General features: G+C 45.2%; 3 protein-coding genes across 3 annotated transcripts; all 3 read left to right on the forward strand.

Moving 5' to 3' along the window:
* LOC130509943 (uncharacterized) lies at nt 1–1,206 on the forward strand. The gene is made up of 2 exons (XM_057006266.1): nt 1–462; nt 562–1,206. Exons 1-2 carry the CDS (start codon nt 1–3, stop codon nt 1,204–1,206), a joined length of 1,107 nt encoding a protein of 368 aa, XP_056862246.1.
* Nucleotides 1,207–1,290: 84 nt separating this feature from the next.
* LOC130509944 (uncharacterized) lies at nt 1,291–2,574 on the forward strand. The gene is made up of 2 exons (XM_057006267.1): nt 1,291–1,311; nt 1,399–2,574. Exons 1-2 carry the CDS (start codon nt 1,291–1,293, stop codon nt 2,572–2,574), a joined length of 1,197 nt encoding a protein of 398 aa, XP_056862247.1.
* A 5,927-nt stretch (nt 2,575–8,501) lies between these two features.
* Nucleotides 8,502–10,814, forward strand: LOC108858352 (uncharacterized). Its single transcript, XM_057006268.1, has 3 exons — nt 8,502–9,093; nt 9,388–9,749; nt 9,849–10,814. The coding sequence occupies exons 1-3, from the start codon at nt 8,502–8,504 to the stop codon at nt 10,812–10,814; spliced, it is 1,920 nt and encodes a 639-aa protein (XP_056862248.1).
* The last annotated feature ends 484 nt before the right edge of the window (nt 10,815–11,298 follow it).

Consider the following 11,298-nt stretch of genomic DNA (forward strand, 5'->3'; position numbering starts at 1 on the left):
ATGACTAACGACGATTCAGCGAACTTGCAAACTCCTCTAAACGGAGCACCCAAGGACGCCTTGAACACTCCCGCAGCGGATGTTTCCGCGGCTGACGCACCTGCTAACGCCGCGTCACTCAACGAGTTCAAAAAGCTGCTTTCCACCTACGAAAAGAGGTCGGAAGAGCAGGATAAACTCGTGGGAACCCTGACCAAACATGTTCAAACCTTAACGGCAAGGTCCCGCGCGGTTCTCCCTCGCCGAGCCACTAAACTCCACGGAAGGAGGCTCGAGTTCGCAACCCCACACGATAGGCCTGGAACTTCGCAGGAACGTCCTTCTGGACAAAACCCTAGCGAAACATCCCCCGTCGCCAAGGGCAACTCGGAAAAACCTCCGACATCCGAAAAGGATACACAGGAGGATGAAATCGAGCTTATCGACTTGGAGCCCAGCGATGACTCCGAGGAAGACGCCGATGTCCCTCCGAGAAGAACCCGCAGCCGTTCAGCTCGGGAAAGTTCTCCGTTCGACAAACCCATGACATAAGAAGAAGAAAACCTCTACTGGATCGAACAGGAGGAACTGGCCGAAAGGCAAACCGAGAATACACGCCACGAACGCCGGCAAGCTCGGAAAACCGCTGGAGAGGATCCCGAGATACGCGATCTCCGCGATTACATCACCAAGACCGCCGCAGAAGTAAGGGCCGTGAAATCGCAAATCCACCACGCCACGAGTGCCGCCCCAGAAATCGACAGGTTACTCGAGGTGGCTCGTAAAACGCCCTTCACCGCGCGGATCTCTGAAACTAAGGTTTCTAATCCGGGAAAACTCAAGATACCGATGTACAACGGTACTACCGACCCCAAAGCGCATCTCCAGGCGTTCCACATCACCATGGGAAGAGCCAGGCTTAGGGAGAGCGAAAAAGATGCAGGCTACTGTCGCCTATTCGTCGAAAATCTCGAAGGAGCGGTGCTCGAATGGTTCTCCCGTTTGAAGCGAAACTCCATCGGAAGCTTTCGCCAACTCGCGTCGGAATTCCTCCTCAAGTACTCTATGTTCATCGATAGAGAAACTTCCGGTGTCGATCTATGGAGCTTAACTCAGGAAGAGGGCGAGACCCTCCGAGAGTTTATAAGCCGCTTCAAACTGATCATGGCGAAGGTCAGGGGAATCAGCGACAAAGTCGCCATCAATGCTCTTAGGAAGGCGCTCTAGTACAAGTCGAAGTTCTGAAAGTGGATAACGCTCGAGAAACCTCGCACGATCCAGGATGCCCTCCACAAAGCCTCGGATTACATAATGATCGAAGAAGAGACGAAGGTCTTGTCGCAAAAACATAAGCCGACAAGGAACTCTTCGAAAGACGTGGATCCAAAATCAAAGAAGAAAACTTCTCGTAACGACAAGTACGTCCATCACGAGGGGGAAGAACTCCAGGGCGCGCACAATTACGCGATCAATCCGGAGCAGGACAGGACTTCGGGAAATACGTGGAACCGTAACCAGAGTTACGACAAAAACGTATACTGCGAGTTCCATCAGACCGAAGGTCACTCCACGGCTAACTGCAAAGTCGTAGGGGCGAGGCTGACCGCGAAGCTTCTTGCTGGAGAACTCTCTGGAGTAACCAGCGTCAAGGATCTAATCCTCGACTCCGACCGTCCGCCAAAAACCAACAAGAATCCTCCCGCGGAGAACTCGTCACCGAAAAATCAGGCGGGGGATAAGCGCGAGAGAAGACCGGACGATAGGGGAAACGATAATTCCCGAAGGAGGGTCAACATGATCATGGGAGGATCCCAGTACTGCAGGGACTCGGTTTCGGCCATTAAAGCCTACCAACGGAAAGCCGAGTCAACTGCGAAGTATCCTCCACGGTCACCTCCTCAAGACGGACGGAACACCTCGATAACGTTCACCGAAGAAGAGGCGTATGGAATCGACCAACCTCACTGCGACCCCTTGGTCTTTGATCTCGTAATAGGAGATCTCGAAGTCGCAAGGATACTTATCGACACCGGAAGAACGGTAAACCTAATCTTCCGCGATACCTTAAGAAGGATGGGCGTCGAGCTCGGAGAAGTTACCCCGGTACCGAAACCGCTCACGGGTTTCTCCGGACAAACGTCCATGACCCTGGGATCGATTCAGCTACCCGTCATAGCAAAAAACGTTACCAGGATAGTTGACTTCGCGGTGGTAGATAGCCCGGCTATTTACAACGCCATCATGGGAACTCCATGGCTAAATGCTATGAAGGCTGTTCCCTCGACTTATCACTTGGGAGTCAAATTCCCAACCAGGACTGGAATTGCCGCAATCTGGGGTTGTCAAAAACAGTCGCGACTTTGTTTCCTAGCGGAGCATAAGTTGAGACAAGTCACGACGACCTCTACGGCTAAACGCAAGCGAACTCAGCCTTCCGCCGAAGACAAAGAGACATCTCCCGCGGAAGCAGATACGGAGATCGGAACCATCCCCAACTCCGAAGACAACGTCACAACTCAGCGGGAAGAGGAAAATCCCGAGGTGAACGTCGACCCCGCAACTAAAGCGGTCGACGGAAAACCAACCGACGAGTAAACATACTCGCGGCATAAACAGAACTACGAGATGGCTTGATCTTCGAAAGAGGTACGTAGGCAGCCCGTCGAAACCCGGCGAGTTCAGCTATCCCCCTCGCCAAAAAGGACGGGGGAGTGGGTGCGTATACTCGTATACTCCCACAAAAAAAAAAAAACCGCATTTGTATTCGAAATTTTCGAAACTATTTTAATAAAAATTACTTTCTCAATCTGTCGATTCTTAACACATAGACATTTCGGAAAACAAAAAACGTATCCTCAAGAAAATGCGAGACGTCGCAATTTTTACTGAAGATAGTCCAACAGCGACTTTAAACGAAATAGTCCGCCCGCGACTTTAAAAACAAAAAACAAACCCCTCGATTGGCACCGACGGGCAAATACAAAAATATTTTACTCAAGCAAATTCGTAGTCTGATCTTTTTACAAGATCCTCTTACATCCGACCAGGATACCATAGCGCGCTATACAAAAAAATCGAAATTTCGTCCAGCACTTCGCAAAGGAAGTATTCGTACCTAGACAAATCGTATAAGCCGATAACACTTCGCAGATTTTAAAACGATACGAATCAGGTCAAAATCACAAACAGGCAAAACGGAAGCCGATCAGTCATCGCACAGCCTCGAAGCTGAGAGTAGACCTAGGTCTTGCCCTAAGCCCAGTATTGCTGGCACTTAACATCTCACGGACATAGTATCAAATACGAGATCCCAAAATATGTCTCTTACCGCTTACACCTAAAAACGCTCGCTAAAAAGTAGCATATGGACCAAGCGGCAAACTAAGAGTTAGAATACGAAGTGACTACTCGCATTCTGCCCTCTACACTTGGCGAAAGTTTAAATCAGATCATAAAAAGCAAATCACCGCAAACTTACTTCATATTTATAAAAGCCGCACAAAGGTGGCAGGGATTCGAAGCCTTAAAAGGCCAGTCCCGAAATACATAAAATTACGCGACCTACTACGGTCGCGGCATCAACAGATAAAACGGCCACACTCGGCCACGAAAATACAAAGATAAGGGAAAGACATTTTCCCGATAAACTCAGTAGAGGATAAAGTCATCCGACGACGAAGTTCCAAACTCCGTCGGATAAGTTACCTCATCATCACCTCACTCCGCTTCGGTCGCGACCTCCACTGTGTCGGGAGAAACTGGGATCGGCTCCCAGAGTCCCCAGATCCTTTCCTCGATAGGGGGAACAAGCGACTCAGCGTGAACATTGTCCTTCATGCCATCTTGCATGAGGCTCAACTCCTCTTGGTGAACATAATCCCTATGCTAAGTCATCGTGAGAGCTCCAACCGATCCACGACACTCGCGAAAATCGCCTACCGCGGCATCGGCAGCCTGGAGGTTGTAAAACTCCTCTTGGAAACGCGTCGCCCGATTCTGCATCTCGGCGGCAATCTCCCGCTTGGCCTGCCTCCTCGCCCGGCGAATCTCTCTAGCATGATCGGCAGCAGCCCTTAAATCCCGCTCCAAGGTCTCCTCCTGGAGTCGCGCCAAGTCATTCGCATTCTTCTCCGCTTTGAAACGCCAGATCCTTGATTCTCTTTGACTATCCAACAACGCCGAGCCAAGATGATTCATCGCCTGAGAAATTCGAAAATAGAATTTTTATTCGGATAAACGAAGAGAATGAAGGAAGAAATAGAATCTAACCCCGTTCACCACGCGAGAAGTCTCCGCCAATACTTCGGGTCTTTCCTCCGTATCCTCCGCAAAGGATAACGGGACAGGATGATCAGGAAGACCGGAAAAGAAGTCGTCAAGGTCGGGAATCTGCGCGTCGCTTGAACCGCTCCCATCGCCAAAGCCTAGAGATGGATCCCATCCCGGAAGTGGAGAATCGTCAGCAGGAAAGTCGTGATCCTTGACCTCGATGTCTTTATTCTTCTGCGGTAGCTTGGGCGACCTCTCAACCGGAACATGCTCCGGGAGATGTTCAACGGGCGCAAAATCAACCTCATCCTCCGCCTCGAAATCAGAGTGAACCAATCGGATCGCCCTCCGAACCCTCTGACGGGTAAAACTGGTCCACCAATGATCACCGCTCCTCATCGCGTCTCTCACCTCCATAATGTCCCTAGGCCAAGGATGAACGACGCTGATATACGGAAGGGGATTTGGAACCGTCCGAAAGATCGGAATAAACTCTTCCGTGACAGACGCAGCGTTAAGTCGGACATAGAATAAAAATTGTCTCAAATTGTTAAAATTGGAAACAGTTTCCCTTACTACCAGCATTATGGGACGAGGAGTCAGTCGCCAGGAGGCAGACTCCTTGTTGTATTGCAGCCGCAGAAGCGCCTCAAAATGGTCGGCGGTGAGGGATAGGCCGCTCTCGTAACTCAGAATTACGAGACCGATAAGGATCTCAAAACTCGTAGGGTTCAGTTGGTTAAACGAAACCTGAAAACGGCCCAGTACGCGGACGACGATCTCAGGAATCGGAAACCAAATACGGCAGCGTGACAAAACGGCCTCGTAACACGTGAAATAGCCTTCCGGAGGATAGTCGGCACTCTCTCCGACCCTAGGAATCCGGAACTCAACCGCGATCGGAAACTTTTCCTCTCCGGGACGTTTGATACGATCACTGCTTGCTTTCCAATACGCGTCGCGTTCAGCCGCATTCGGAGGAAGTTCGAACTCGGCTTTCGGAACAAGGAGCTCTTCATCCTGGTTGCAATCAGGAGAAGAAGTCATGGGAGCTTTCTTTTTAGAAGACTTTTTTCCGCTTCTGAAAAACTTTGACATTTTGGTTAGGGATTTTCTTTTTAAATATTTCTTTTCTTGAGAGGATTCTTCAAAGAAAGTCTTATGAAAGATGGGTAAGTAAAAATGAAAGAGTTACCCCCCTTTTATAAGCTTTAGAATTTACTATTCAAGTTCGGACTTTTGGAAACAACCTTGGCCTAAAAACTCGCTTAAGCTCGCCAAACCATACGACAGAACCTTGTCAACCCACGATTCTACCGCACTGGGGGCTAACTGTTGGGGTCGAAATCGGACAAGGCAAAGTTGGCTTCCAAAATTTCCGTTTAAAAATTATTTACTTAAGAACTTTTTTACGATTTTTCGGAAAAGAAAAACCTATACGAAAAGTTTGCGGAAAAATCTTGTTTAAAGACAACGCCTCTTTAAAACAACGATTTCTTAATCAACGACTTGGGAAATCAACGACTTCTTAATCAACGACCTGAGGAATCGACGATTTAAGAAAATGACGATTTCTTAAAAACAAACGGAACTTTGATATCAAAGGACCAAACCTCCACAAACAAGCATCCTGAGAGGATCATAGCCTTGCGGAAAGTTCGAACACTTGGGCAACGGACCATAATCCACGATATAAACCTGATCGCGATGGCAATCGGGTCACGGATAAGAGCTCGGTTGCTATAGCGAACGGATCACGAGACCACGCTCGGTCGCTATAGCGACCGAGCTCCGAACAAAGCTCGGTCGCTATAGCCACCGAGCTCCGAACAAAGCTCGGTCGTTATAGCGACCGAGTCACGAGCAAAGTTCGGTTGCTATAGCGAGCGAGTATCCGTGTATCGATCATTTTCCGAAACGTCCAAAGTCTTCCGAAACGACGATACGACGTAAAACTATGCATTCTCGACTATCCGTATATCCGTTCTCCGCGACTCACGACTATCCGTTTCTTGATCTCTCGATCAAATGGAATCGTCCGTTTGGTTTGCGATAAAAATCGCGGAAACTTAACCTTATCGGAAAAATCGTAAAAAAGTCTCGAATCAAAAATACGGCCCAAAGGAGGTCCTAAACTTGATTCGAGGCCCACTTGCGATTTCTTAAAAACCCATAAACCTTATGACGGTTTATGCTTGGTGGATAAGCATCAGTTTCCGCGGAAAAAATGGAAACTTTCCGCAGATAATCATGAAGATCGGAAAAATAGAATATTCCCATTTTTTCGACTATGACGGCTTAAGGGCAAAAGGGGGAAGCGTAAACCGACCTTGGAGGGAGTATATAAGGAGTTCAAGGCGAGAGTCATAGAGGCATCACTTTTTCCAGAGCAAACTAGCACTTAGAGCATTTTAGGCAACTTTCTGTTTTTGTTTTCGAGCTGCGACTCAATTAGGTTTAGCCACCTTCGGGTATTAGAACTAGGATCTCGCCGACAGCTCTCGTAGCCGAAGCACGTTGTCCTGTTGTTGTCACGCTTATACGCAGATTCGGAAAAAAACCCTTCTTGCTCTCCTTTACATTTTATATTTTATTTTTCCGTTGTTATCGTGTTTTGACTGCTTGACGTGTGGTTTCTCAGAAATCCGGGACCTTCTGGAAAATTAGGGTTTTCCTACTTTTCTAAAATATACAAAATATTGACGGTGTGAATTTCGGTTCCCACATCGGTCCGGTTGTAGTATTGGTAATTTGGATTCTTTATTGGTTGGGCAAGTAAGGGTATTAAAGGGAGGACTGGTATCTGAAGTAGTGATTCCCAGTCGGACAGGTTTTGTTCTCTTATCGAAAGGAGTATCCCTTTTAACCGATTGGTACTCTCACGGTGCTCTTGGTGGTGAGGGCTCCTCGCGGAAGGCTTCTAACAATAAGAATATGGTACTAATGGTTTTAAAATGCAGGGAGCTAATTGGTTTGTTTGATATGTATCAAATGATTAGGTGGCATGCGGTCTCGTGTTTAAGGTTTGAAGAGTATTATTGTGTGGTACAAGAGGATGATGATGTGCGTGATTTAACAACACAGATTGCGACATTAATAGGGCTTTTCTGGTTCCAGTATGTTAATAAGAATTGGAATATGGAGGTTGCTACAGACTTTAAGAGCAACCAAAAAAGCTGGTCATAGAGAATAACCTGTTGAAAAGAAGGGACGACCTGTTATTTACCATCGCTAGATCAGTTTGCTTGGGCCTTAATTGTAGGTGTTTTCATCTTTGGATAGGACACCTGGACGGTTTAGCAGGAGAATATATTGATAGGTGCATTAATTTTCAGACCGTGTGCGGTAATGGTTATGAGGGGTTATCTCACAAGTCACAAATTTTATGGTTAAATACCCACAGGAGGGTGCTAAGGTTTATTTGGTCGCGAATGGATGAGGTCGATTCTGAGTTTTTGGGTTTGGAATTCAGAATGATTAGGCATGCAGGAGAGTTTATATGAAATTTTAAGTTGGAATTGTCAAGGTCTTGGTAGTCATTGGACTATTAGCCATTTGCGGGAGATGTGGACTAAGTTTAAACCGACCTTTCTTTTTCTTTCGGAAACAAAACAAAAATTTGATTTTGTTCAATCGTTCCAATTCCATTTAGGTTATACTCATCTTCATACAGTTGATCCTCAAAGAAAGAGTGGTGGGCTGGCATTATATTATGATGCTTCATTAAAAGTAGAGATCTTATCTTCAAGCAATATAATCATAGATGTAGCGACGGAATATAAAGGGAAGAGAATTTTCTTATCTTTTGTGTATGGAGAGCCAAATCAATCTTTACGGGATCCAATTTGGGAAAGGCTCACAAGAATGGGAATTGTTAGGGATGAACCATGGTTTATATTGGGGATCTTAACTAGATTACCGGCAATCATGAAAAGGTTGGGGGACCACTAAGACATGCTGACACTTTTCTTTCATTTAATAATATGATCCAAAATTGTGGACTTTTGGAATTTCCAAGTAAAGGAAATACTTTATCATGGCGGGGACGGAGAGGAGGCCACACGGTTAGATGTCGGCTTGATAGAGCACTGAGAATTAATGAATGGCATAATCTATTTCCGTGTTCGTTTGTGGAGTACTTAGGGATGATTGGGTCAGAGCATAGACCAATTGTGGCAAATATCGATGATACCGTCCTCAAATTTTGAAGGCAATTTAGATTCGATAAGCGGTGGATTGGTAAAGATGGACTGATGGATTCTATAGAACAAGGATGGTCGTCTAATCCAAGGGGACGAGGGGAGGGTGTTGTGGATAAAATTCGAAATTGCAGACATGAGATATCGGTCTGGCGTAAAGCCAACCCACCGTATGGAAAAGAGACAATAAGTAATTTGCAGAAAGCACTAGAGGAAGTGCAAAATGATATGTCTAAATCGGAAGAAGAGGTGATAGAGGTTTCGCGTAAGTTGAAGGAGGCCTATAGAGATGAAGAATTATATTGGGAACAAAAAAGTAGAACCGCATGGCATGTTTATGGTGATAGGAATACTAATTTTTATCATGCATTAACGAAACAACGGCGGATCCAGAATAGGATTACTGGGCTGTATAATGAAAATGAGGTTTGGACGAACTCGGAAATAGAAATAGAAAAGGTGGCAGTGAACTACTTTGAGAAGTTGTTCAAATCAACTTCGCCTGCGGATTTTGAGGGATTCTTAGCAGAGATTCCGGAATCGGTTACCTCGGAACAGAATAGACGATTAACGGCATTAGCAACAGAGGAAGAGGTGAGGAAGGCTTTATTTTTAATGCATCCAGAAAAAGCACCGGGGCCGGATGGTATGACTGCGCTATTTTATCAACAATCTTGGGCAATACTTAAGAATGATTTGGTCAGTATGGTAAATGATTTTCTTCGGTCCGGGAATTTCGATGACAGAATAAATCAGACAAATATATGTCTGATACCTAAGACGGTCCGACCTTCTAGGATGACGGAATTGCGGCCTATTAGCCTATGCAATGTTGCATATAAAATTATATCTAAGGTCTTATGCCAACGTTTAAAGGGTTTACTTCCTAAGTTAGTTTCGGAAACACAATCTGCATTTGTATCTGGTAGATTGATTTCAGGTAATATTCTGATCGCTCAAGAGATGTTTCATGGAATACGAACTAATAACGCATGTAAGGAGAAATTCATGGCTATTAAAACGGATATGAGCAAAGCTTATGATAGGGTAGAATGGCTCTTTATGGAGAGGCTTCTTCTGAAAATGGGTTTCTGTTCGAGGTGGGTCTCTAGAATAATGACCTGTATTTCATCGGTTTCTTACAAGGTTCTACTCAATGGACAGCCTAAAGGAAGTATAGTCCCAGAGAGGGGGCTTCGACAAGGGGATCCGCTGTCTTCATATCTCTTTATTTTGTGTACAGAAGCGCTTATAGTGAATATTAAAAAAGAGGAACGCAATAAGAGATTAACGGGGTTAAAAGTATCTCGAGGGGGGCCTGCGGTTTCTCATCTTCTTTTTGCGGATGATAGTCTGTTTTTCTGTAAGGCTAATTCGTCGGAATGTGGGGTCATTTTATAGCTGCTAAAGGACTATGAGGATGTATCTGGTCAGCTTATTAATTTTGACAAGTCATCCCTTCAATTTGGGCATAAGGTGCCAGATGTAACGAGGGTGGAGATCAAAACTCAATTGGGAATTAGTACCATAGGAGGTATGGCTAATTATTTGGGTATACCAGAGAGCCTAGGAGGGTCTAAAATTCAGGTATTCGGGTATGTGACGGAGAGAATTAATCAAAAGATTAATAGCTGGACAGTGAGGTTTCTTACTAAGGGTGGTAAAGAGGTTCTGATTAAATCGGCAGCAAATGCAATGCCTAATCATGTGATGTCATGTTATAGATTACCGAAGGCAGTTACAAAGAAAATCACAGGAGCAATTTCTCATTTTTGGTGGGGTGGGAGTGGAAATAAAAAAGGAATTCATTGGCTATCATGGGATAAGGTATGTAAACATAAAGATGAAGGAGGCTTGAGCTTTAAAGATCTTCAAGGTGTTAATACGGCATTACTTGCGAAACAACTTTGGCGTATAATTGATAAACCAGAGTGTTTGTTCTCAAAGGTCTTTAAAGGGCGTTATTTTAGGAATACGGATCCTATGGATCCACACAGATCTTATTCACCTTCTTATGGTTGGAGAAGTATCTGTTCAGCTAGATCTCTGATTAATAAAGGGCTAATCAAAAGAGTGGGACATGGTAACTCCATCTCCGTATGGAGTGATCCATGGATTCCTGCTCCTCGCCCGAGATCAGCAACCCCAAAAACTCAACCACAGGTTTTGGTTCCCTCTCTTAAGGTGGACTATTTCATTAACCCGGCGACTCTTTCCTGGGATGAAGATTTGCTTAATGCATTTATTCATACTGATGATGTTAACATAATTAAAGGTTTGGCGATTAGCCGGTCCCATAGACCAGATCAAATGGATGGGCCTTTACGGATAATGGGCGCTATACAGTTAAATCGGGTTATCAAATAGAGGTACAATTCCCAGATAAGGTTATACATGAGGTTAATTTTGGCCCAGACGTCAATCCTTTATTGAGGTATGCGTGGAAATTGAAGTGCCCGCCAAAACTAAGACATTTTATTTGGCAAGTTCTGAAGGGGATTCTCCCGGTAGCCAAAACCTTGAGACAAGGGGCATAGCTACTGATCAGAGATGCAGTTTGTGTGGAGCTGAGGAAGAATCTGTTAATCACGTTCTTTTAGAATGTCCTCCTGCTCTACAAACATGGGCTCTGTCGATAATACCTACAGCTCCCAGTTTATTTCTGGGACCCTCGGTGTTCTCTAACATGGATCATCTCTTTTGGCGTTTACCGAAAGATTATGATTTTGTTTTTTTTTTCTTGGATTATGTGGTATATTTGGAAGAATCGGAATAACAAGATATATACTAATAAGATGATGGAACCACCGGAAATTCTTCGAATAGCTCAAGCGGAAGCAGTAATATGGGC

Source organism: Raphanus sativus, chromosome 3, assembly GCF_000801105.2.
Source record: "Raphanus sativus cultivar WK10039 chromosome 3, ASM80110v3, whole genome shotgun sequence".
In the NCBI taxonomy this organism is placed as follows: domain Eukaryota; kingdom Viridiplantae; phylum Streptophyta; class Magnoliopsida; order Brassicales; family Brassicaceae; genus Raphanus; species Raphanus sativus.